Genomic DNA, 25,674 nt, shown 5'->3' with positions numbered 1-25,674 from the left:
TGCTGAGGAGCTTCTGCACTAGGTCTAGGACTGATCTTCCTTCTGTTGTCTTTTTATGTCTGTAACGTCTCTGAGACCAGCACATGATATGGTCCATGAGCAGAAGTGTGTGTATGTTTTTGGGGGGACTGGGGGAGATTAAAAATAGAGTAATGTATATTTTTGTTTTTAAAATAAATAAAATGATGTTTGGCATAAACAGTAACAATTTCTCAAATCACCCAGGCTGTGTAAATGCTCTTCAGAATCTTAAAAAAAACAAAAAAAAACAACAACAAAAAAATCTGCCATAGTATATGTAACATCCCCTTTTCAAAGGGAAAGGCTGTGATTTTTGTACATAGTCTTTTATCCTAGCAATAACCATCTAACAGTATGGAGCTGAAGTGACAGTGGTCCCCAATTCCAAGTAATTAAGTCAATTAAGACTTCAGCTATCCTGCTCTTCCTCTGGTGCGGAAGTGGGGGCTACCTGGAACTTCTTTTGTGCTGCACACACTCCATAGTCCTGTCTCGGACTTGATACAGCCTTCAGAGCTGGTGAACACTGATCCTGAGCTGGCCAGAGAGGTTACTCCACTTGCTACCAGATATCCGCAAGGCCATTGCCACCTTTGACCGCAACCCCACCTTCCCAAGCACTCCTCCAAAACAAGCTGCCTCCCCAAGGTTGCCTGTGTGTATACCATTTCCTCTGCTGAAACAATCATTTAGTTTTCATCTCTTCCTGTCTGACTCTAACAGCTCCCTTTTGCATGTCCCAGCTGTCTAGACTCTAGCTTCTGCAGAATACTGCTGCGGCTACTTCCTATGACAAAGCAGTTTGATCGTATGCTCACTGTTCACCGATAGCCTTATTCGAGAGACATGAATTTTAAGATCCATTTAGAAAAATACTTTTTTTTTTAAATACCCTCCACTTCGTCTTTCTGTAGCTGATTTCATGGACCCTTGTGCTCTCTGTTCTCTCCACTTCTTCTGGGATGGGATGCTGCCCTATGCTCACCTCTGGTGAGGTCTGGCTGCCTTGATGGGCTCCTTGGACTTGTTGACTCCTCCCTGGAGGAAACCTGAGTTATTGGTGCAGTTGCTGCTTCTGTGTTGTTGGTACTGCTGCTCCTGTTCTGTCCGCTGTCCCCTGCCAGGCAGTCAGAAAGGCTGTTAATGCTATGTTGCCTAGCAACCATCACCAATGGGGGTAGTGCATTGGCCTGCTCCCGCCGGTCAAAGGCAGCATCTGGCAGTGGACATTAGGCTGGCAACAAAAGGGGAGGCAGGGGAGCGAACCTGCAGCTTGTTGGACACTCATCTCTCTTGTGTTTGTGGGCAAATGTCTGGTGGCAGGCCCTGGACTCAGCAGGGGACTCAAGGGCTTTGGTGGTGGTTTGGAGTGAGGGATGTTTGGGGCAGAGGCTTGGGATGTCTGTGGCTCAGGGTGAGGAGCTGCAAGAGCAGCTGTTTAGGGCGGGGGTTGGCGGGAGCAGTGGTTCAGAATGGCGGGCTGTACCTTGGGGAGGGGGCTTGTAGGGCTGGCGATTGATGGTGAAGGGCCAGTGGCTCTGGGTGTCAGGCTGTGATTTGGGATGAGCAGTTGCAGGGGTCAATGTGGTTCAGGGCATGTTCAGTCTTTTGGCTTTTATGTCCAACTGCATTTGTATTTGGTGCCCCTAATAGTGCAGTTGCATAGATCAGATGGCTACTGAATGGTAGTGATAAGCAGCATGGGTGGCACAGGAGGAAGACCAAAATAGTGGCCAGGCATTAAAAAGTACCTGGTGCTAGAGCTAAGGGATCCCTGCTTTTACCATGGGACTGGATCAGATCCTCCTGCAGTAAAACCTGCTGGTGCGGGGCGGGTCTTAGAAGGTAGAAATCTTTGTAAGCATCCCTTCACCAAGTTCCTCCCAGACTTTTCCATTGGGAGATGGCAGGGATTGCTCCACACATGGAATAGGCTGCTAGATCCACCCCCAAAATTTCTGAGGATCTCCTAGGGGAGATCCCAGGTGGCTATTTTGTGTGAAGGGTGTTTTAAATGTTTTGCTTTCTTTCCATACATAGACACCCCTGTAATGCAAGTAATGTACCAATATTTGTATTGTGTTATTGTAGAACCCAGGAGTCCCAGTCATGGACCAGGACAAAAGATGGGCCCTGCCTCAAAGAGCTAACAATCTAATGGCCCTAGATTTCTGCAATTGGAGCCACACAGAGGGACCCTTGTGTTTGGTCAGAGCCCCATTGTTGGACTGAGGCTGCGGTTTTCCTATTTATTAAATTAATAATATTAAGCTTTATCTGAACACCTCTATCCCAAATGTATAACTACGAAAGAGGCAAGCAATATATTAAGAGTTTTTGCTTTATATCTGTAAGTGATTAACTTCCTTCTGAAAATGAGGAAAGTCAAATAGAGAGGTTAGGTTGTGTGGGATGGTTAAAATCTGAGCTAGGGAAGAGCCCCTTTGAAAATAACATGTCTGCTAGTCAACACTCTGATCAAATCTGCTTGTATGTTGCATACCTTTTCCACATCCTTTATCTGCCTTTTCTGTTTAGATATTAAGCCCTTTGAGCCAGAGAGCATCTCTTTCTATGGATTTGTACAGTATCTAGTACAAGGAAGTGTTCTGCTCCTTGTTGGGACCTCTGGGTGTCACGGTCATACACATAATAAATAGCAATAATTCATAAAAGCCTTGCTGAACCGAAGTAGGTGATAGGTAAGGAAAGGTTATCTTGAACAACAAAGCATTATCTAAAATTGGTGATAAAAACAAGCACAAACTGCTGTCAAAGGAATTGCATGAATTGAGTTTAAGATGAAATTGAATGGTGGACTGCCCTCCAAGGATACATGTTGGTATAATGATGGACTAGGAATTCCTTGAAATGGAAAGAAATGCCTATACTCAGAACAGTGGAAACTGGATTGAATGATCAAATTGATGGGAGCGTGATAGCTAACCACTCCCTTTCGGGACATTTTAGAGAGAAAAGAACGTCAACATCCTGAGCATGTTTCAGGATCTTACAGTCCCCAGGGTAACCCTGGTGAACTTGTATGCAACAGATAATATCGTCACTAGTGGACTTTGGAGGCATTTCTTGTTACATTCAGGCAACAGTGCAGCTGTTATGCTATCACAATTAAATCAGCTGAATCCAAAGCAATCTCTGGGAACTAAGATATGAGCATCCTGCTCTCCATTACTCCCCCCCCCCCCCCCCGGTTATATTCTGTTTTCTTTCTTTTCTGTTTGGCTTTTGCCTAAAGAAACTCAATCAATTTAGTTTATCAAAGTGAAGATTTACAAGGTGACTTTGACTTGAACACTGTCTATAAATACCCTACATAATCTAGAAGAAAAAAGCATAACCAGATCCAATGGCTGGAAGCTGACGTTAGATAAATTCATACTAGAAATAAGGTGCAAATTTTTACCAGTGAGAGTAATTAATCATTGGAACAATTTTGCCTAGGGAGGTGGTGGATTCTCCATTACAGGAAGTCTTTAAGATTAGCTAGCTTTTAAAATGAGATGCTCTAGCACAGGGGTTGGTAACCTTTCAGAAGTGCTGTGCCGAGTCTTCATTTATTCACTCTAATTTAAGGTTTCGCGTGCCAGTCATACATTTAAACATTTTTAGAAGGTCTCTTTCTATAAGTCTCTATATACAACAATAGTTTAGTTATATATTAAAGTAAGCAAGGTTTTAAAAATATTTAAGAAGCTTCATTTAAAATGCAGAGCCCCCCTGGACTGGTGGCCAGGACCCACGCAGTCAGAGTGCCACTGAAAATCAGCTTGCGTGCCGCCTTTGGCACGCATGCAATAGGTTGCCTACCCCTGCTCTAGCACAACCAGAAGTGATCGTATTGATGCAGGAATCACTTAGTGAAATTCTCTGGCCTGTGTTACGCAGGAGGTCAGACTCAATAATGGTCACATCTGGTGTTAAAATAGATTCAGTTCCAAGATTAATCATCTTTGAAATTAACTGAACTCCACATTACCATCCCCATAACAAGACAGAACAGGCTAAGACTTGAACCAGATTTGCACCAGCATGAAGGAAGACCAATAAGAAACCAGAGCAGACCAGCCAGATGTCATTCCAGACTGGGGAAGCGAATGGGGTGAAGAGGATAAAATGCACCAGTTTGTGACTGACCTGTGTACTATATCCTACCTACGGCATGTGAATTAAGCAGGCATCAGTGAGAGAGAAAAGAACAGGAGTACTTGTGGCACATTAGAGACTAACAAATTTATTTCAGCACGAGCTTTCGTGAGCTACAGCTCACTTAGAAGTTTTTCTTTCTTTCCTTTCCCTTTTCTTTTGTGTGCATTTGCCTAAAGAGCAGGACTGATCATAACAAGAATAACACCAGCAGCAGACTGAAACATTTTTCTCCAACAAAGCCTTCTGGTACCAGCAAGAAACTTTTGAAATCAACATTTTCCCTCTGAAAGACTTTGAATGTGAATGAAATATGAAGGATATTGAATATAATATAATGAATAACCATTTAACTTTGAATTCCAAGAATTTTTATGTTTCTCTTTTGCTTGTCATGATCTTTTTTTTTTTTTGTTAACAAATGTTTGGAAGGATTGTCCTAGTGTGGTCATTATGGGAAAAGCGTTCCTTTTACATAAGAACCTGAATCCACAATTAACAGTTTCATGTTTTAAATAGGAAAACACAGGTTCTAGTATCACCTTAGCATCTTGGAGCCTAGTACCCATCTATCACAACATAACACAATGGTGATTTGTTGGTTTATATATTTAATCTCATTAGTGGTGCAATAATTAAATAGGCATATCTTGCCAACAGCATATCACATTTTATTTGTGCTAACTGTGCTAATTAACTGTATCCACTGAGCAAAATGCACTAAATTAAAGAAATTAAGAGATTCCAAGTTCCACCATTGTAGCACCAAGCCTTTCTCTTGGAGCAAATCCAAATTGCCTTCTGTAAAACCTTTTAATATGTCTCCAACACATAAAACTAATCATCATCTTGCAAAATTTTTATTTTAGTAATCTTGTAGAAAGTCTTGCGTATCTAGATACTAAGATCTCTAGAATGACCTGTACCCTCAGGATCACTGGATAGACCCAATAGTGGCAGATTTTCTTCTCTGTTTGCTGCTATGTAGTAGGATTGAATCCTGCTGTTTTTGTATGCCAGATGCAAATTTTTGAAAAAATAAAATTCTTTTGGCAGGATGCAAGGCAGCCATTTTCCAGGCTTTTTGTAATTAAATTAATCTATTGGGGTAATGATGTACCTGTATTTGGATGATCACAGTCTTTGTCTTTTGTGTGTCTATTTGTCTGGCCCCTAATATACATTAGGCCCTCTTTTATTTCTCAATTTTTATGAGAAAATTCAAAAGATTTGGATCAAGCTGTCAAATAATTCACCATATGTTTTGGGCAATGAGAGATTTGCCACTGTTTTCCATGGACTGATAAAGCAGTATTAATAAATTGTATTACCTAATTAGCTTAAAATTACTTTGGATTTCAATAAATATTCCATGCGTAGCTATGCCCCCTGTAAGAGTCCACATACCTGCTTCAGTATAGATTCTCTGAGGCAGTGGCTTTCAACCTTCCCACATTACTGTACCCCTGTCAATAATCTGATTTGTCTTGTGTTACCCTCAAGTTTCACCTCACTTTAAAACTATGTGCTTACAAAATCAGATATAAAAATACAAGTGTCATAGCACACTATTGATGAAAAATTGCTTACTTTTTCATTTCTACCGTATATTATAAATTGATTGGAATATAAATATACTTAAATTTCAGTGTATAGTATCTAGAGCAGTATAAACAAGTATGAAATTTTAGTTTAAATTGACTTCACTAGTGCTTTTTATGTAGCTTGTTGTAAAACTAGGCAAATATCTGAATGAGTTGATGTATGCTGGAAGACCTCTGTGTACCCCTAGATGTACATGTACCCATGGTTGAGAGCCACTGTACTGAGGTATGTTTTGTAATATGTAGGTAGAATGACATGGAATGTTAGCCGCTTTGTGGAATCATTCTGTAAGTGTGATTGAGGGTAATGTCTTTTTAAGGAGGTCTTTTAATAGATTAGCTATAAAATTAGCTATAATTCTGTCATTGGACAGAAAATCCAGCATTGGGAAACTGTCTTGCCGAGGTGAATGTGTTTTATTTAAATATTTTGGAAACGAGTCATTTTCGTTTATTCCATTAACATGATACTGGCTGTGGGCACTCTTTTCTCTCTAAAGTTCTTTCACATTGGCTAATGCAAGGTAAATAAGCATGACACCTTTCTTTCCCATTTAAGTCTAAGCATTTTAGTCTCTGTGTTAAAATAACTCCACCTTTACTGCTCCAGTCTATGGGCATTCAGCCTCTCTCTATTATTGGCTATGAATATTCATATTCATCTGTCCCATTTCAGCCTTCTCTTTTAAAGCATATGGCTACTTACCCTTTCCCTAGTAGAATTGATGGCCATTCGCTTCTGTTGTCATGTCTCTTAATATGTCCTGCAGCCATAAATCAATGAAAGAGAGGCAGGGGGTGGAGGATTGACTCCAAGGGAAGAAAGGCAGCTAACTGTACACAAAGTTCTGTCAAATGCTCTTTTACCCCACCAGCCCCATTAAAAGTTCCTTTTTAAAAAATCAGGTTTTGCTGTGTTTGGTGCTGTCTTACAGCCCCAGGCGCTGCAGTCATGAGATTATATGAGAATCTCTGCTTTAATTTAAAGGAAGTTTATAAGACCTCATGGTTGTGGAGAAAATCCATGAAGATGCAAAGCAGGTGAACATAAACACTCAGAATTCAGAAGACAAACAATAGCCCAACATATATTTATTTTAAAAAAACAACACCACATTATTTTGAAGGCCTGTCTAGCTCATGATGTAGAAAGCTTGTAGGGTGCCCAGAGAGCACGTGTGAAGAATCGGGACAGGTGATGGTGGGGTAATAAGAGCCTATATGAGAAAAAGATCGAACATCTGGACTGTCGCTATAAAATTGGGACATCTGGTTACCCTAAAAGCTTGGGGATGGGCAGTACTGCTATATAGCAGGGCTATGTTCCTCTGGGAGGGTTGGGGGTGGCCTCCCCGAAGCCCTGTGGAAGGCTAGGACACTAGGCTCAGTCTATCATGCCCAGTGGCTAATTCAGGCCTGAGCTGGGCTCGCAGAGGGTAGGCCGCCCCCTCTCATGCTCACTCCTCTCCTTGGTCTCCTCGTTCTGTCCTAGCCCGCCAGACCCCTTGGAGAAACCTCGACAGCGACCAGACTACAATTCCCAGCCTGCCCCGCGGGCCACCGCCAGCAACGTGCCTCTCCATTGGCTGCTCCCGTGCCAGCCGCCAATGAGGCGCGGGTTTGTTGGTCGGTGAACTAGGGAGAGTTTGTGTAGGTGAGGAGGCTGTGTGCCCCAGCTTGCGTGAGGGACAGGGTGGGCTAACCCCCATCCAGCCCCGCCGGCATGGGGAGCAGCGAGAGCAGCCACGGGAACAGGAAGGTCTCGTTCGGGCTGGATGAGCAGGAGCGAGTGCGGGTGCTGCAGGGCATCAGGGTGAGAACGGGCTGGGTTGGGTGAGGGGCAGGGGCTGTGGGGAGAGGTGCTGAGAAAGGAGAGTGACACCCACCCATAGTATTGTTGCCCTGATAGTGAGTTAAAAGGCACCTCCCCTGCCCCCCTTCCCCAGAGCGGTTTAATCCATCCTGCACTCTGACTTCTTGTGGGTTCGAGGAGATTTTACGTTAAGGGCAGGAGGTGGCTGCTCTGACTGGCTCAGAGCGCGTCCAAGGGAAAGACCATCACCCTAAATCAATATCACCTGAGTACTATAGCGACTGGTGCAGTGTAGACACGTGGGGAGATAGGAGTTGTTGCGAGTGAAGATTTGATGTCTCTCCAGGGGGGGAATTGGAGCTCAGGAAGGAGGCCCCATCTGCATCATGATAGGACACCCTAGAGATAGAATTGGTGGTGTCACTAGGGTGCATTTTTCTCGGTTTCTTTCTTATCTCTGGCCTGGTCTACACTGGGGGGGTTGGGGTGATCAATCTAAGATATGCAACTTCAGCTATGAGAATACTGTAGCTGAAGTCGATGTATCTTAGAATCACTTACTTTGCATCCTCACGATGCGGGATCGACGGCTGCCGCTCCCCCATTGACTTTGCGGAGCTGGAGTTCAGCAGTCGAGGGGAGAGCAATCGGGGATTGATTTATCGCATCTACACTACACATGATAAATCAATCCCCGATAGATCGATCGCTATCGATGGGGGGGGGGTAGTGTAGACATACCCCCTATCTCTTTATTTATCTTATTTATACTGCTTTCTGTATTTTTCACTCCATGCAGCTGATGAAGTGGGTTTTAGCCCACGAAAGCTTATGCCCAAATCAATTTGTTAGTCTCTAAGGTGCCACAAGGACTCCTTGTTGTTATTTCTCTTCTGTTACTCTAAATTTTTGCACATTTGCCCTATTTCCTTTATGCCATTTGTATCCCATTTGGCTGCTTATTTGCTTAGCCCCATGTGAAAGGGCCTTCTGAGTGAGACTGGATAAGATTGGAAGCTGCAGAAAAGAAGTGAACAATCACAAGGATCTGTTTCACATTCCTCTTGTAGATCTTTGATATAGAGGAGAATCTAATCCTAATCTTTCTCTTTGCTGCTGCTTAACTGGTCCCGTTTAGCATTCAGCTCCATATACCAATTACACAGCAAAGTGAATTGCTTTGTTAATTTTATGTTGCTGCTCAGATGAATGGTGGTGGAATTAGAGAAACTTGTTGATTTATGGTTATTGGTCCATTCCTTTGATCTCTAGGAGTTCAGACTAAATGCACGGAGCCCCAATATTTGTCATTATAAGAGCTAAATGAACAGGGGCCTCCCTGGTTCGTTCATTTGAATTGCAAAGCTGAATCCAGTCACAAGCTTTTATGAAATGAAATAGGCTTCCTCATTTTTGGAACTCGAAGGGGATTATTTTGTTTTTTTTATAAAAACCTCAGACACTTTATAGCTAGTGTTGACAGTTCATTTTCTTTCAATGAAGTACACTCATTTTTCTAGTTATTAATTTTGTCCTTGTCTTCACTAAAACATCATAGTCATTATGTAGATTATTTTACAGTGCGGCGTTGGAGCTGTGTACCCTGGGATCTGTTAACAGGGTGCTGTGTGTGTTTCGTTTATAGTGCAAGCAGAAGGGAATAGAATTGAAGACCTAAGACCAACCTGACAAAATCACAATATGTAATCAAGATGTTAAAATGCTGCTTATCTTGGGCAGTAGTGGCATAGCTAAAATTCATGGTCTGGTTTATGCTTTGAAGTGTGTCAATGGGAGTCTGGCCTGGGCATGGAAATTGAGCACCCCTTAATTTTGTCCATTAGGGAAGAGTGACCAGTATAAAATTATTGATTAGTGTATCAGAAGAACAGTTAGCCCTGTCCATGCCATCAAAGGCAAGGGCAGAAAAGCACTCTGAATTGAATTCCCAGGAGATATTTGGGTGCATTTTCTACCTTTCCATGGTTCTGCACCCAAGTATGGGAATAGGCAATACAATTGGAATTGGACACATTTGTCTCCTCCATTTAATTATTGTTTTGTGGAAAACTCCGCCTAGTCTTATAAAAGTAGGAACTGAAGATCTACTAAGTAATAATCCTTCCCTGCCTCCTCCTCCTCCCCCAGGTGCATACAGGATTGTTACTTATAGTTTGTTCTCCAGTTTGTTGACCAATCTAGCTTTAAGACTCAATTACTTGAACTCCATCACTTCCTGATGTAATATATTTGCTGAATGTGAATTCAACAACAGATAACTTGATCTCAGATAATGTTTTAAAATAGCATAACTAGCAGTATTTTGAAGCAGGATTAAAAAATAATTACCTGTTGAAAACTCCTCTTAATACAAAATAAAAATCAAGAATTGACTAACTTAACCTCTTCCCAACAAATTGTTCTAGCTCTCTGAAGATGTAGTGAACCGAATGAAGGAAACTTCTCAACTTAAAGGGGACCAGAGACCATCTTCCTTTCCTCCTTCTTCATCCCGTGGCACTGCATCATCACCACAAGCTGCAGAAGGGAAGCCCAAGTTTACTTCAGGTATTGTCAGTCTGCGCTATGTCTGCAGTCTAAAGTATTGACACTGTTGGTCACTGAGGTGGTCAATGCCTTTATAACACACTTGTACCTTGTCAGGATGTGCTTGTTATGATGAGTGGCATTTACATCTTTGTGGGTATCAGTGTGATTACACAGATTGGACATTCATATTGTTGCAAGAAAGCTTTTTTGGGTGAGGTAGAAAATGTTGTATGGTAACTAGAATGGTTGGGAATTCTGGGTTCTGTTTCTGGCTCTGTCAGTGAATCTGTATGATTCTAAACAAGTCATCTAACTTTTCAGTGCCTCTCTGTTTTCCCCATGTGTGGAATAGTAGTAATACCCATTTCATCAAATATTTGTGTGACTTCATTAAGGCGTGGTAAGGGTCTTTTGAGATCTTTGGGTTACAGGTATGGTAGCAGTACAGAGTATTACTTACAACCATGCTTCTAAAAGGTCATTAGTCATATCAGCTCCTTTCAGTGGATAGGGAATCTGCTGTATGTATGTCATGTTGTTCTGCAGGTTCAGAAGAGAAAAATTTCATGAGCTGATACTAGCTATTACCAGAAAGAGAAGAGGAAACTGGCAAAGCTCAGCTATTTAGCTGCATGCTTAATGACTTGTTTTCTCATTCAAGTCAGCTGACTCATGTTTTACTCCATGGTGCTCAAATACATATTGTTGGTACATTTGTCATTGATCCCATAAAAGCCTTAAACAGAAACATTCTGGGATCCAGAGTGCCGCAGAGGGTTGGTGGACCATTCCTTTGCTGACAGAGACCGGCATTCATTTGTGGCCGAAGTCTTGTTTTAAAAGTGGGTTTAGTGGTACCTCATCCTTGTCCCTGTCTGTGAATGTTCCAAACCACTTTATAATTTGGTCTTTACTTAGGAGAGACCAGTGCTGGAATAACAAAGGATGCAGCAGGTCTGGGGAGAGATGCTTTTGCAGAACTGGGGAAAAGGGGTGTAAAATAGGATTAAAATAACATGAGTGCTTGAGGTGGGTCATGGTTGAAGTGCATCAGTATCCTCAGATGGAGGAAGCTTGCATAACGCTCACTGTCATTATGCCTTATTCAAGGCAGTATTGTCAGCCTCTCACTTACATCAACGCTAAATTCAGCCATAAAACTTTTTAAAAGTTATTCCTTTTTTCCCCTTGACTTTTCTTATTGTACTGAGTGTTCCCTTTGTAGAGTGTTGCTCATTTGTTGAGAATTTTTCTCTTCCCTCTGATAGTGTTTGTTCTCATGATTTGGTAGCCAGTGTTTTCTTCCATAGTCATCACTTGCTTCTGTTCCTCTCTTCAGGAATCCATCCACCAACTGCCAGTAGCTCTGGTCGGAAGCCCTCTGAGGCAGAGGAGGACCTGTACAAGAGGTAGGGGGACATTCTTCCTGTCAGGAGACAACCACCTGTGCTGCCTGGGCCACATACATGCCCCGTGTAATGCTGCATTCTAGAATTCAGTGCTGTGAAGATTGTATGTGTTGTTGCATAGTATGTCTTCAATGAGATCTTAATGTAGACAAAGGCCACTGGGCATATTTGTTGAGAGAGCATGTGACTCCTAGGGTTGGAGACAGGTAAGGGGGCTGGGAACCAATGGGAAGGAGTTTATAGAACCATGGCATTCTTTGCTCCTCCTGTCTTTCTCCACTACCCATAGAAAATCATATGAGACATATGTCCACTGGAGCCTAAAGTTGGGTCTGCCTGCTCTTGCCTCCTGAGGAAAGTGAAAACCCCTAAGACTCTCTTGTTGAGTCATTGAAGAAACTTCTGCCCAGACCTCAGATCTGTTGATCAGTTTAACTCTGTATGTGACTGAGAATCTCTGTAGTTATATCTGAAATAATGTATGTGTAGACATCTTCAGCTTCTTCTCCTGTGCCTGCTCCACAAGACCTGGTGGCTGCCAGCCTTTTCCACTGCGCTCTGGGTTTTTCCTATATGAGGCATTTTGGCTTACCAAGGTGTCAGTGCATGTAGAGGTACAAAGAGAATGAGATGAGTTGAGTGAAATGCGGTCCTTGCTGTCTCTCACCCTCAGGGTCTCTGCTGCTTGTTCCAAGGGTTCAGGACAGTAGGAGGTCCAGCTTCCCCATCAATGGAGGGTTGTCTGTTGTAAAACTGTTGCCATATGTTTTTCTAGCTTCTTTAACTGCCTTTTCCTGTTCTTCCTTTGCTGTGTTATGTTCTCCTTACTATGTCCATGCTTTCTCTGCATGTTACACAAGTCCAGCTTTGGGGACTATGAAAATGAGTCCTCTTCAGTGCTATTGTTGATTATTCAAGCTTGTAAAAGTGGTGCATTGAACCCACTGTCCATAATTGTGTGTCTGACACACCTAGTGGACTCTCTGGGAAGTTGGTTCTGTTCTGTTCTTTAAAGAGATGGTGAAATCAGAATTGCTGGTAGTCTTCAGTCCTGGCTTACTCAGGTATTTCTGGACAGATGCTTTAGTGAATGCTGTGGAGAAAGAAAGGGAGTGGCATAGAGGTCAGCTGTCTCTCTTGTGTATTGATGAGCCTGTCTCTCTGTGCATGTCAAACTCCCAGGGTCTGAATGGCGGTTACCTGGGGTATGAATACACTGGGAAAAAAAAAATACTGGCAGCTCTGAGTCTCAGAGCCGGGGTCAATTGAGTTGGGTGGCAGGGCTAAAAATGTCAGTGTAGATACTTAGGTTGCAGAACCTTTGAAGGGAGTTGGTCTCAGAGCCTGGGCTCCAGCCCAAGCCTGTACATTTACCCTGCAATTTTTAGCCCTGCAGCCTAATCCCAAGTAGGCTGACTCTGGCCAGCCACGGCCATGTTGCAGTCTTTTACTGCAGTGTAAACGGATCTCTAGGTGCACTATATTTGCTCCATGGTGGTCCTTCAGGTTCAGGTGCTTAGACTGTGGGCATGTCTCAAGGTTGCTTCCCTGACATCAATCATCCTACTTACTCTGCAGAGTGCTCCTTCTGCCTCACAGGGCCAGCAAAGCAAACAGGTAAGGTAGGGTTGGTAGTAAAAGTCAGCTAGGCAGACAAACTTCTTTTTGTGTGGCCTGTATCTTATTTTTTTAAAAGCAGCTTTATAGATAGGTTATGAAATCCTTTATTCTCACTGTTTTGAGGTGCCTGTCAAGTATTTAAGAGCCAAACCTAACTGAACTGTAGGTTTATGTGCGTTGTCCCTCCTTGGTTTTTTTTTAAATTGTTCAGTACTGAACTTTCAGGTCACCTTTAAAGTTCATGGTGCTCCAGAATTCCCACAGAAGCCCGGGAGTTGTGAGCAGGCTTTGTCCCAAGTAAATCACACCTCTGCCTGTTCTGTTCCTGACCAAGGGTAGGGCAGCTTATCCCATGAACCGGTTGCCAGAAGTCTGCTGAGCACCTTCTCTCTGCCTTTCTTTGGCACTGATGCAGGTATGAGCGAGAGCAGGCACTGGTCCAAGAGGAACTGCTCCGGCTGGCCAAGAGGGAACGGGAGGCAGCCAGCGAGTCTCTCAATACAACCCTCCAACGGGAAAAGAACAGCACCAATGAAGAGAGGCAGAAAGCAGTTCAGCTGGTAGGTACAAAGCAACATATTTCCAGGCAGGAGGAGGGCCTGAAACCTTTCCCCTTTGAGGGATCAGTTAAATGCCATTTATTTGTGTGATGAGTTCAGCAACTGCTGCTTAGTCCCAAGTCCATGGTAGTCATCACCTCATAACTCTTCACCTGCTTTTTGGCTTATGCTGTAGTTGGCAAGTCTGTCATGTCACTAACCCTATGCTGAGCTGGTATGAGAATGGTATAGCATCTGAGTACATGAATGGGGGAGCATCGTTTGTGGGAGAGTGGAGATGGCTGACAAGAGAGCCTGCTGCATATGTAGGGTTGGGAGAGACTAGCACTGTGACAGCCTGGGCTGGATGGAGCTCTGCCAAGATTCTTCGTGTGTGAAATGGGTATTTTGATGTAGATACAGACTTGACCTGTCTCAGCTTTGCTGTATGTGGACTGTTGAGTAAAGTTACACAAACACCTGAATAGTCAGGAGTAGAGTGTCTTACAGGAACTGGCAGCTTGTTCTGAACTGTAGTGGCATGAGCTGTCCCATTATAACAATGTGAGAATGATGCTTGCTACAGTGAAACTGGTCCTGGGTATCAGTAGATAGCAAGGTGGATATTTAGACTAATTCACCGACAGTCACACTGCTTATTAAAAGGACAATGTCTAGATGAGAGAGGGAACAGGGCTGGGAGTTGAGTTCTAAGTTCTATTCCTGTTTTTTCCCTTCCTCTTTTTCCCATTCTCCGTCCCAAACTGATTTGCTGTGTGGCTTTGGTTAAATCACAAATCCCTCTGTGCCTCCATTTTTTTTCCATCTGTAAATAGATGTTGATGATATTTACCTTCTGGAGTAGGGTAGTGAGGTATAACTTGGTTCTGAAGCACTCTGGAACAGCTGAGTATCATAATTTATTATTGAGCCAACATGCTAGCCTGCTGCCTTTTGATATTGATCTCCCTGATGTGGTTCATAAGTGACCCCTGTGAGGCAAGTGATTTCCTTTATAGGAAACAGCAAAGACTAAGGATGGGAGATCTCTCTGGCGGAAGGGTTAAATACAAAAAAGGAGTTGATATCTAAGGCAAGTAAGAGCTGTGCATCTGGGTGAGACATTGCAGCTGGTAAGTAGCACTTACTCCATGCCCACCAGGAGGATGATCGTTTCTTTTATAAATGTAATTAACAGACCTTTGTAGAAAGTGGCAAAGAATTAATTTCTAAATCTGAGGAGATGACACTGCTCAGTGAGAGAGTACTGGAGGGAGAGAGACAAGGGCTGTCTGGGAAGAATGTGACTGAGGTGTGTCAGCATTATCACTGATATGTGCCCTTATGGTTGGAACAAGCTAGGACCTAACTCTTAGGGTATGTCTACACTACAATTAAACACCTGCAGCTCCTCTATTGCCAATTTGAGCTCGGGCTACGGGGCTATTTAATGGTGGTGTAGACGGTTGGGCTCGAGCCTGGGCTCTGGGACCTTCCACCTTCCCAGGGCCTGGGCTCCAGCCTGAGCCTGAACATCTATACCCCAGTAAAACAGCCCCATAGCTTGAGCCCTGCAAGCCTGAATCAGCTGACCCAAGCCTGGCATGGGTGTTTAATTGCAGCGTAGACCTACCTTCTATGTACAAATGCTGTAATCACATCAGAGTGTAACACTTAATCCTCCAGAGTATGAAGCATGGAGTTGCTGGGTGCGTGACAGTTTGTAAACACAAAGCAGGTTCAAATCGGATTTTTCTTGGGTTACCCATGGAAAGTAAATAGTGAATATGCAGCCTATGCCCAGAATGTGGTGGTAGGGAAACTGTGGTAAAGTTTATTGCTGTGTAATCTCCTCCATCGATCACTGACATGAAACAAATCCGAGAACCTTAGAAATCAATGAGAAATTTTGGGTTGTCCACTTTGTTCTAACAAGAGTCAGGCAATGGTGCTGGCTACTGGTTCCTGGATTTCTTCTTCAACAGGAAATTTAACGTGTCAACTCTTTAAACTATGGGGACTCTTCCATGATTTATTTCCTCTCAATTCCAGGCACCCTTTGAATATAAGGTTCCCCACTCTGGCCTCTCAAACTGCCTGACCTCTGTTTGTTAGGGATGAATGTCTTTCCACATCACCCCAAAACTTCCCAGTTAGTGTTTGAAGGTCCAAGACCCCCTCCTTGGACTGTAGCTCTCATCTGTCAGTATCCTTGTTTGTGAGGATTCCTCTGTTTTCCAGTTCCTTGGCCCCTTAGTTTGGAATGGTGACTGAGTGTTGGCTCTTGTCCTCAAGCCTGGAGCATGAGGGGAGTGATGGATTTGGGCCATCCTTTGACTTCACCGCCCTATCTCTTGCCCCTAACTTCAAAGGATAAAAAGCAGTGTGTGTGTGTGTGTGGTCTTGTGGGTATTGATTGTATTATACAGCCAGTCAAGAGTGCACTGTCATGCACATGGAAGCCAGGGGAAGTAAACTTTCAGGTGTTCTGTGCTGTGTGGGACGTCTGTTGTTTTATTTGGGGCAGCTGAGTTGTCTGCTTTCAGCTATTCAAAATTTATTAGGACTTGAAGATCATGCCACGTATTGTTGGAAAGCTCATTTCTTCTAGATTTGCAGTAAGCGCTTGGTGCTGAAATAATTTGGCTTTTAATACCCTTCTCTTGATTAGGTACCTCTACTGTGTAGCCATGTTCTCTCTTCACCATGCCACTTGTAGGCCATAAACCTGAATACAGCAGCTATATTTTTAAATAATGTATTTTTGATTGTGCTGAAAGGCACTTGATGTTTAATCTGTGTTCTTTACAGTTTTCATCCACTGACCTTTATTATTAGTAGCATTTGTGTAAGGTAATGGTTCAGTCTTACTGGATTGTATACTTTCCTGTGATCGGAAAGTAGAGTACACACTAACCCATCAGTAATGGACCCTGTTGCAGGCTTATGCATGTAACTGTCATTACTTACAGGAGGGCCTCAGTTTAGAACAGGCAGAGAAGATGTGTGGTTTAGTGGTTGGAGCAGTACCCTGAGAGTAAGGTCCCCCTGGTTTCTATTCTAAACTCTGGCAAGACCTCTCTTTTTTGAACTTGGACAAGTTACTTATCCTTTTTGGTGCCTGTTTCTCTAGTTGTAAAACTTCTTACATAGGAAGCCCTTCATGGCAGGAACTTCACAGCACTACTAACTTTACCCTTTAAGGAGCCATAGGTGTTGTACCATTGTGTGGAACCAGCTGCGATGGAAACAGTCTGTAAGCATGAACTCTTAACTCCTCTCTGCATGTAGTGGATTCTTCTTGTATCTTTGTACAGCACCTAGCACAACAGGGCTCTGATGCTGATCAGGTCCCATAGGTACTTCATAATGCACCGGACCCTCGCTAGAACGTGGGATTTGGGATCCATGCCAAGTACTGCATTATAGCGGGGACTGTGTTGAAATGAAATTACTGTATACAGTAAATGTCACATCCATAAAGTATAGAAAACCTTAGAAAATAAACTCCTACTTGAAGGAAACAAACGAGAAAAAAAGTGTTGCTTTATTAGAGATTTAAAGTAGACATTTCAATAAACTAGTCTAGTTTTTCTTAAAGTCAGTGAGTTGCTTTTGCTTCTTGCTGCTGTGCTACTTCCGCTTAGCAAACTGCAAAAGACTACGTAGCTGGATAATTTTTATAGGCTCAACGTCTTGCATCTCAAATCATCTCAAAGCAGACGCTAAGCCGGCTATGGTCGCAGTTGATGTTGGAACGATATCCACTTCATCTTCCTCGGGGAAGGATAGTTCTTCAGCTTCTGGAATGTTGTTTGGTCATACTGCCTGAAGAATTTGGTCATCTGCTAAACTTTCAGCAACGGGACAAAATTCTTCTGCTTCATCATCACCTCTTATCCAGGACTCGATATTTTGTGGCAAAACAGTTACCCCGAGCCCATACAGTTACTGGCACTGCTCCTGCATCCACTCCATGTTTGTTCTTCCAACTTTCTCTATAAATCTCTCAAAGTCAAATTCCTTGTCAGACTGTGATCTGCTTTCTTCATTTTCTTCCAGGAGTGGGTGACCAAATGACTCTCTGTCCCACCATTCAACAGCGGTTTATCGTTTCAGCGCGTAATAAATTCCAGGAATCACTGCCAATGTAAAAGAAGTTTTTTATAGTCAACTTCTTCAGAAAATCGATGACAGACAACTCGCTTTCTATCATTTGTTGTACCAAGTTCCGTCGATAGTGCTGCTTAAAAATGGTGATAACACCGTGATCAAGTGGCTGGATTTTGGAAGTCGTGTTTTTAGGTAAGTATTCAACCACTATTTTACAGTCACGGGTTCTGAATCTTTTGGCCAGAGGATGCGCTGGACAGTTGTCTAGCAAAAGAACGGCTTTTTCTTCTAAGCATTTTGCCCGCAAATGCTTTCGCACAGAAGGGACAAATTCGGTGATGAACCATTGTTCAAAAATCTCTTGTCATCCAGGAATTTTTGGAGTTCTTCTACGAAAATGGCAGGCAATTCACATTTATGTGATGAAAGCAACGAGGCATGCGAGACTTTCCAATGCACAATAGTTTTAATTTATGCTTGCCTGTTGCATTCATACAAAACAATAAAGTAAGGTGATCTTTTGCCTGTTTATATCCTCCTTTCTTACATTCATCTGTTCTGACAGCCAGGGTTTTATCGGGCAACATTTTATAATAAATTCCTGTTTCGTTTGCATTATAAACCTGTTGCTCCGAGTAACCCTCTGCCTGTAAAATTTCCCTCAGCTTCTCAGGGTGTGATTGTGCAGGGCCGCCCAGAGGATTCCGGGGGCCTGGGGTCTTCGGCGGCGGGGGGCCCCGCTTCGGTGGTAATTCGGCGGCGGCGGGGGGGCCCCTTCCGTTCCAGGACCCGCCGCCGAATTGCCCCGAAGACCCGCGCCGGGAGCCCCCTGCCGTCGAAGCGGGACCCGCCGCCGAAGTGCAGCCGGGTCTTCGGCGGTAATTTGGTGGCGGGGGCCCCCGCCGCGGGTCTTTGGGGCACTTCGGCGGCAGGTCCCGGAACGGAAGGGCCCCCCGCCGCCGAATTACCGCCGAAGACCTGGCTGCACTTCGGCGGTAATTCGCCGGCGGGGGGTCCTTCCGCCCCAGAGCGGAAGGACCCCCCGCCGGCGAAGACCGGGAGCGAAGAAGCTCCGAGGGCCAGGCCCCGCAAAAGTTTTCTGGGCCCCCCAGAGCTAGTGAAGGACCCGCTCCAGGGGCCCCGAAAAACTCTCGTGGGGGCCCGGGCAGGACCCGGGGCCTAGGGCAAATTGCCCCTCTTGCCCCCCCCTCTGGACGGCCCTGTGATTGTGTGGCGTCAGCATCAGCAGAGCGTTTTTCTCTCGACACTGCTATCTGAGAGATTCCGTGTCTTTTCTGAAAGCGCCATAGCCAAACCAAACTCGCCTTAAAATTGCTGAATTCGCCATTAAGTTCCGGTCGAATTTTTCCCCTTGCATGGCTACAAGCGGACCAGAGATCGGAATGCCTTTCTGCTGTTCTTGCACAAACCACATGTATACTGCAGAATCAAGATCCGCATCATTTGCTAAATGGGCTCATTTTCTTTGAAGGCCAGGCTCTTCATCCAGGTTATGAATGTAAGTTCCGAGCTTGTCAGCATTCTTTAGCCATCCATGAAAGGTGGACTTGTTTATGCCAATATCGCAGCTCATCTTTGCCTGGGTTTCGCCATTTTTAAGTCGTTCGATAGCATCCAGTTTTTCCTGCACCAAGTAAGCCTTCCTTTTGCCCGATATTTTTGACATCTTTCTAAAGATAAATACCTGTAAATTTTTATTACATTACATTTGTATGGCCTTCTAGGCCTACAGCAATCATCTTAGGGCTTGTCTACACTACCGCATGGGGTCGAACTAAGATACGCAACTTCAACTACAGTACATGAATAGGTGATGCTCTCCCGTTGACTGCGCTTGCGCTCCTCGTTCTGATGGAGTACTAGAGTCAACAGGAGAGCACTCAGTGGTTGATTTATCATGTCTATACGCAAAAAAAGTGTACTGTACAGTTCTTAAATTTGGGATCCATGGCCGCGACCACGTTATGTCCAAATTTGCGTTATATAGACGCGCGTTCTAGCAAGGATCCGGTGTATAAATATTAACATCCAGTACAATGGGGAGTATATGTGCAGTACTGCACAGAGGGGCTCTGATTCTTAATGGGTGTTTGTAAAGTGCTTTGATTCTCACACGAAAGGTGCTATCAAATGGCTGAGAACAGATGTAGCTGTTTTATGAACCCTTTTTATTTTAGCATGAGGGGCCAGGATTGCAGCTTCCTTACCAGCTTCTCTCTTACTCTGTCTCTTGGTTTTGCCCTGCATAGTCCCACTTCTCCCCAAACCAGATACCTTTTCTTTCTTCTTTGTCTCTAATTAATCACAATCTTTTTCTCCCCTCCTAGTTCTTGTATTTTTGCCAAAACAACAACTTTGCAAGTGAGGCTGCCCGCACACATCTCCTTAATCTGCTGGGGCCATTTAGCATGCATCTGTCAGCCACTCAGTCAGAAGCAGTGACTTTTCAGGCCTGCTGGCTTTAACCAAAACGTTTGAAACAAATCAATGTAGGATAGGGAGGGGGAGAAGCAGGCGGGAAATAAACGCGATTAAGCGAAGACATCTCATTACTGCTCTAGAAAGGGAGGATTATAACCTATTTTATAGGAGGATCTCATTTGGGGACCAGTGTTATCAGGATAGAGGGAGAGCAAATAGAATAAATGAAATTAATACTTTGAAAAGAAGCATTACCGGGATTTGAGAACTGAACTAATATGATTTGTGCAAAGCCCTGAAGTTCTTATCTGCCTGTTTAATCCCCCAAGAATAATAGTTGTCAGATTTATTGATCCAAAAGTCTCTCTTCCCATGGCCCCTCCCCTCCTTTAAGAGAAAAGGGTGAATTCAGAATGGGTGAGGGTAGACTCAAACCTCACATAACTAGCTTTTTTCCCCGTGTGAGCAGAAGACATTGGGTTGCTGTGTGGAAACAGGCTAGAATGGAAGCAGACCTCCTCATCTGCTGGGATGAAATTCCTCTTGCTGTGTTTAGAATGGTGGCTTCTCATGCAGTGTGTTCTTGGCCGTGCTGTGCCAGCTGGGCAGGAAATCTCTCTGCTATCCACTGATTCCTGCTCATTGGCACTCGAGATGAGCCTACACTGGAATTTTGGACTTGGGGGAAATCGTAGCCAAATGTTGTGGTTTGTGCCCTCTCTAGTGCTCAGGTATATGGTGGCTGTAAGTAATCATGGGCAGTCCAGTTCTGTGGGTCACACTTCATGCACAGAAATAACCTAGCTGCTCTTCAGTTTTTTCCTGTTACTTTTCTTGAGATTGGAATGAGATAAGCATGAGTGTTGGTCTTGGATTTTGGAGCTGGCCTTATGGTTTGCAGAACTCCAAGCTCTTGAACCTTGTCTACACTGGTAGATCTCTGAAAACTTCCCACTGTTGTACTAGCAATGGGAATGCTAGCATAGACTGGCCATTGGCATTTTAACCAGTGTTTTGTTTTTCTAACCCAGCTCAAAGCAGACCAAGGTGACGCATGAACTGGCCATTGGCATTTTAAACAGTAAGTTTAACCACCAGTGTTAATACAGTGGAAGGACAGGTTGAGAAATTTCAGTGTAGGCAAGGCTTCTGTATGGAAAGGTGGGAGATGATCAGGTGAGGAGTTGTCTTTCCCCTTTGGTCCCACAGGAGGAGGGGAAAGATTGTCATTGTGTGGGCTTCCAGGCAATTGTTTATGTTTAAAACTAATCTTGCTTGCTGTATTGCTAGCTTGTATAGCTGTATTTACCTTAGTGAATTTCCCTGTTGCTGACTGCTGGTATCAGAAATAGATATAGCTGAGCTGGTGCTGAAAGTGGTCCCTGAAATGGTGCTGAACACGATCTGGTTCTGTTCACACTTGCAAGTAAGCTGTTTTTAGTTACGGATCAGCTGCACCCTTGCTGACTCCTGTTGTCATCAACAGATAAACTTCTTAGTGTAAAGAAGCCTTTTGAAGCACACAGTCTCTTACCACTATGTCAAGTTTGGGTGACTGATTCAAATCCAGTTCTTAGAATCTTAGTTCTTTTCAGCATAGCTTTACCAGTCCTGCTTTCTCTGCTGTGTGGGCTTTGCAGTCATGGTGCAGCATGTTGGCTGTGCCCTTTCCATTTCTCTGGCCAGACATCTGTGGAGCCCTGTGCGAATACAGAAGTGTAGATCTGCATCTGATCCACGATCTGCAAAAATTATCTGTGAATATCCGCATCCATGGATGCGGATATCCACAGACACCCACGGATTTGAAGGGCCTACTTACTGTGGCTGGGCTGAGGCTCCGAGGCACCTCCCTGCTGGAGCCCGGTTGGGAAGAGCCACGTGGGCAGCTGGGGGGAGTCTGGGGCAGGTGGGGACCCGGCTGGGAGCTGCTCTTAGCTCCCCCCCTTGCACTGTGGAGGGTCCACCACGGCTCCCCAGCTGGGCTTTACGCTGGCCTGGCCGGGGAGGGAGGGGGGTGATCTGTGGAGCTGCCTCGGGGGCTGCTTGGGCTCCCCGCTCAGGGTAGGTGGAAGGTCCACCTCGGCTCCCTACACTTGCCCGCCCGCAGGGGTGAAAGTAACTTAAAGGACATACTGGTACGCCAGAGTCCTGAGCAGGGGCATGGCCTCAACTGGAAGAGGTGGGGCATTTCAAGATTTAAAGGCCCTGGGCTCCGGCTGTGGCTGGGAGTCCCAGGGCCTTTAAATCACCCCGGAGCTACCAGCTGCAGAGGCGGCTGGGAGCCCCAGGGCTCAGGGGCGAATTAAAGGGCCCATGGCTCCCTGTAGCGGCAGGAGCACCGGGCCTTTTAAATCCCCGCTCAGGCCTGGCTGCCGGAGCTCCAGCGGCGCTTTAAAGGGCCTGGGGCTGCCCGCAGCGGCTGGAGCCTTGGGCCCTTTAAATCACCACCGCGGAAGCCAGTCCAGTCCGGCACGCCGTACCAGACCATACCGGCTTACTTTCACCTCTGCCCTCCCGGCTCTTACCTTGGCCGGGCTACAGCTCTGATTTGCTCCTCTCTCCTCCCGGCCTGAGCCGGAGAGCTCTGCTGGCAGCTGTGGGGAGCATGGGTCCCTCCGCCTTCCCTGGGCAGAGTGCCTGGGGGGCAGGGACAGGGACACGGGCTGGGGGCTGCTCGGGTCCCCTGTCCAGGGCAGGTGGAGGGACCCAGGCTCCCCACAGCACAGCTCTCCCCCACTGGGCTCCGGACAGCGCTGGGGAGACAGCTTGGAGCTGAAGCCCGGCCACAGTAAGAGCCAGGCGGGCAGCTGTGGGGACCTGCGTTGTGGACTCTCCACCTGCCCTGGTCAGGGGGCCTGAGCAGCCCCTGGCCTGTGTCTCTGCCCCCCAGAACTCCCCGCCCTGGGCAGGTGGAGGGTCTGCGTCTTGGTTCCTCACAGCTGCCCACCTGGTTCTTACCGTAAGAGCCCTGCGCAGATACAAAATTTGTATCCGCATTGCTGTCCGCAAAAGTAGTCGACAGATATAAAGTGGATACTCGTGAATTTGCAGTGCTCTAGAAATCTGACTGTGTGAAGCATGGGTTTTTGCTTTTGCATTTGTCATCAATGAATGCTGGATCAGTATCTCTCACAGCACTACTGTAAAGCATGAATTTTGTTTCTACACATTGGTTGTTTTTTTAAAAAGTACTGGAGATGTTTCTCCATTTAACAGCAGTTTCTTTGTGGGTGGAATGGCAAGATGGATTTTTTTTTTTAAATCAGTAAGCAGAAAATTTTGACTTAAATAACTTTCATCTTGTTTTGCATTATACTACTTCTTTTATTTTCCTAAAGAGAGGCTGATTCTCATTGGTTGGTATGAGAATTACTTTTTGGTAATCAGGAAGATACAGTGTACTTATATACCTTAATTTAAGCAATTATGTAGCTTAACATACTTTATTCAGATTCTTTAATGTTTTACTTTCACCATTTTCTAACAATAAAAATGACACATTTCTTATTTACTAGATTTTAAGTATTTTATTTAGCTAGCAAAAAGGATACCTTAAACTTACTTTTTTATATCAGCACACTTATACAAATGTTACATTTAAAACTGATTTATTAAACAAACTACTTAGTAAATTAAACTGATTCTAGTTCAGGCTCCCCACTTAGGGTAGGTTCTCAAACTAGGGGTCGGGACCCCTCAGGGGATCACAAGGTTATTATATGGAGGGGGTTGCCAAACCCTGCTTTGCATCCAGCATTTATAATGGTGATAAATATATTTAAAAAGTGTTTTTAATTTATAAGGGGGGGGGGTCATACTCAGATGCTTGCTAGTTGAAAGAGGTCACAGTACAAAAGTTTGAGAAACACTACAGTGTTCTAGTTGCTATGTCCTTCAAGATTTTAGAACTACTAGATCTCATCATGTCATACCTTATTTCTATTCATAAATTGGAGGAGGAGAATGAGCTATTCTGCTTTTTTTTTTTTTTAACTCTCCATCATTCTCAACTTTCAATGAACTAGCCATTGAACTGAACTACTTGGATAAATTGAAATTAAGAAAATATTCTCTGCACCTGTGGAATAGGCTGCTGCTGTCAAAAGCTGGTATAGCACTTCAACAAACTCTGGTTCCAGGTACTTAGTCAGTGGCTTCTGCCAGTTCAGTGGTCTGACTTTATTTAAAATTTTGGCAGCAAACATGTACTGCTTGAATATTACTATTTAATTTAAATGACTTTAATAGATTATAAGTAGTTTAGGCATTAACATACATTTTCATAACTTAAAATTTAATTTTAAATAGGTTAATTTTAAAAAATAAATGTATTTAAATTTAAAAAATATATAATTTAAAAAAAAATCTGATTTTTATCTATCCTGAAGTGGAACCAAGCAACAGACAAACCTGAAGCATGGTTTCTTCTTTACTACAGCCAAGTTCAGCTTCAGGCTGGAAGTTCTGATTAGCTGCTAACTTTGTTAGGCAAATGGCTGACTGTGACTCCTGCTTTGGTGTCAGTGCTTCCACTGAGCAGATCCTGTTTCACCTGGTGACTGTAGCAGATCCAGAGAGTCTGTTAGCCTTAAGCGCTGTAAGAGTGAGAGAGGTAAAGAGAAGTTCAGCCTGCTGCAACTCTTCAGCAACCAACTAGGGTTGCAGCTGCCCGTCCACAGGCCTAGAGCATCTGGCTGCCAGTGACATGTTCCCCCATATTGTGCTGGTTTGGAAATTTAATATTGGGCAATTCCTTCACACCAACAACTGTAATTTGTAAGAATATTGCTTCATTGCATCATTCTAAAGACCAGTTACCATTCTGGCTATGCAGAAATTCCACTATTCTCACTGCATAGTTATTTTTTTAGTAAAACAAGGTGGCCTGGTGTGAAGTCCATTATATTAATTTAGTCAACATTATCTGTCTAGTTGGCATATTGTTGTGTGATATTTTTGTTTGCTTTAGACCTTGAAAGATCTACACTCAAAACTTAAGTCGACCTATATTAAGTCGACTTACCGCCACTGCAGTAATTTATTGCAGTGGTTCATGTCCATGCTAGCCTCCTTCGGTTAGTGATGCGCATTCTCACCAGGACCGCTTCCACTGACCTAAGAGGAGCAGTGTGGGGAGCTGAGAGTCTGGGCTCTCAGCTTCACTCAATGCTGCCCCCACCTATTCTCCATTCCCTGCTCCCCCCTGGGAGCCTGGTGCCCCTCCCTGCTCTCGGCTCAGTGCTTCCTACTGGGAGCAGGGCAGCTGCCTGGACTCCCCACTGTCCCAGCTCCTCTCCTCTCTGCTGGGAGCAGGGCAGCCGGGCTCCTGGGCAGCAGCCCAGCCTTTCTTGTCAATTTTACGGCTCCTTGCTGGAGTTGTGAAATTGACAAGAATG

At 44.4% G+C, this 25,674-nt stretch overlaps 1 protein-coding gene across 6 annotated transcripts in view; it reads left to right on the top strand.

Annotated features, from left to right (window-relative positions):
• The first annotated feature begins 7,385 nt into the window (after window positions 1-7,385).
• Window positions 7,386-25,674, top strand: part of CHCHD6 (coiled-coil-helix-coiled-coil-helix domain containing 6) — a 180,704-nt gene continuing 162,415 nt past the window's right edge. The window contains exons 1-4 of one of the 6 annotated variants that reach the window (XM_045024697.1): window positions 7,386-7,602; window positions 10,029-10,170; window positions 11,492-11,561; window positions 13,597-13,741. In XM_045024697.1, coding sequence (XP_044880632.1) covers window positions 7,513-7,602; window positions 10,029-10,170; window positions 11,492-11,561; window positions 13,597-13,741 — 447 coding nt within the window. In that variant the 5' untranslated portion in view covers window positions 7,386-7,512. The remainder of the gene's footprint in view (window positions 7,603-10,028; window positions 10,171-11,491; window positions 11,562-13,596; window positions 13,742-25,674) is intronic. The other 5 variants (XM_045024696.1, XM_045024699.1, XM_045024698.1 and 2 more) reach the window with 5 other exon arrangements.

This window comes from Mauremys mutica, chromosome 7 (assembly GCF_020497125.1).
Source record: "Mauremys mutica isolate MM-2020 ecotype Southern chromosome 7, ASM2049712v1, whole genome shotgun sequence".
NCBI classification, from domain to species: domain Eukaryota; kingdom Metazoa; phylum Chordata; order Testudines; family Geoemydidae; genus Mauremys; species Mauremys mutica.
The sequence above is the reverse complement of the archived record's forward strand: the minus strand, read 5'-3'. Positions and strand labels throughout refer to the sequence as shown.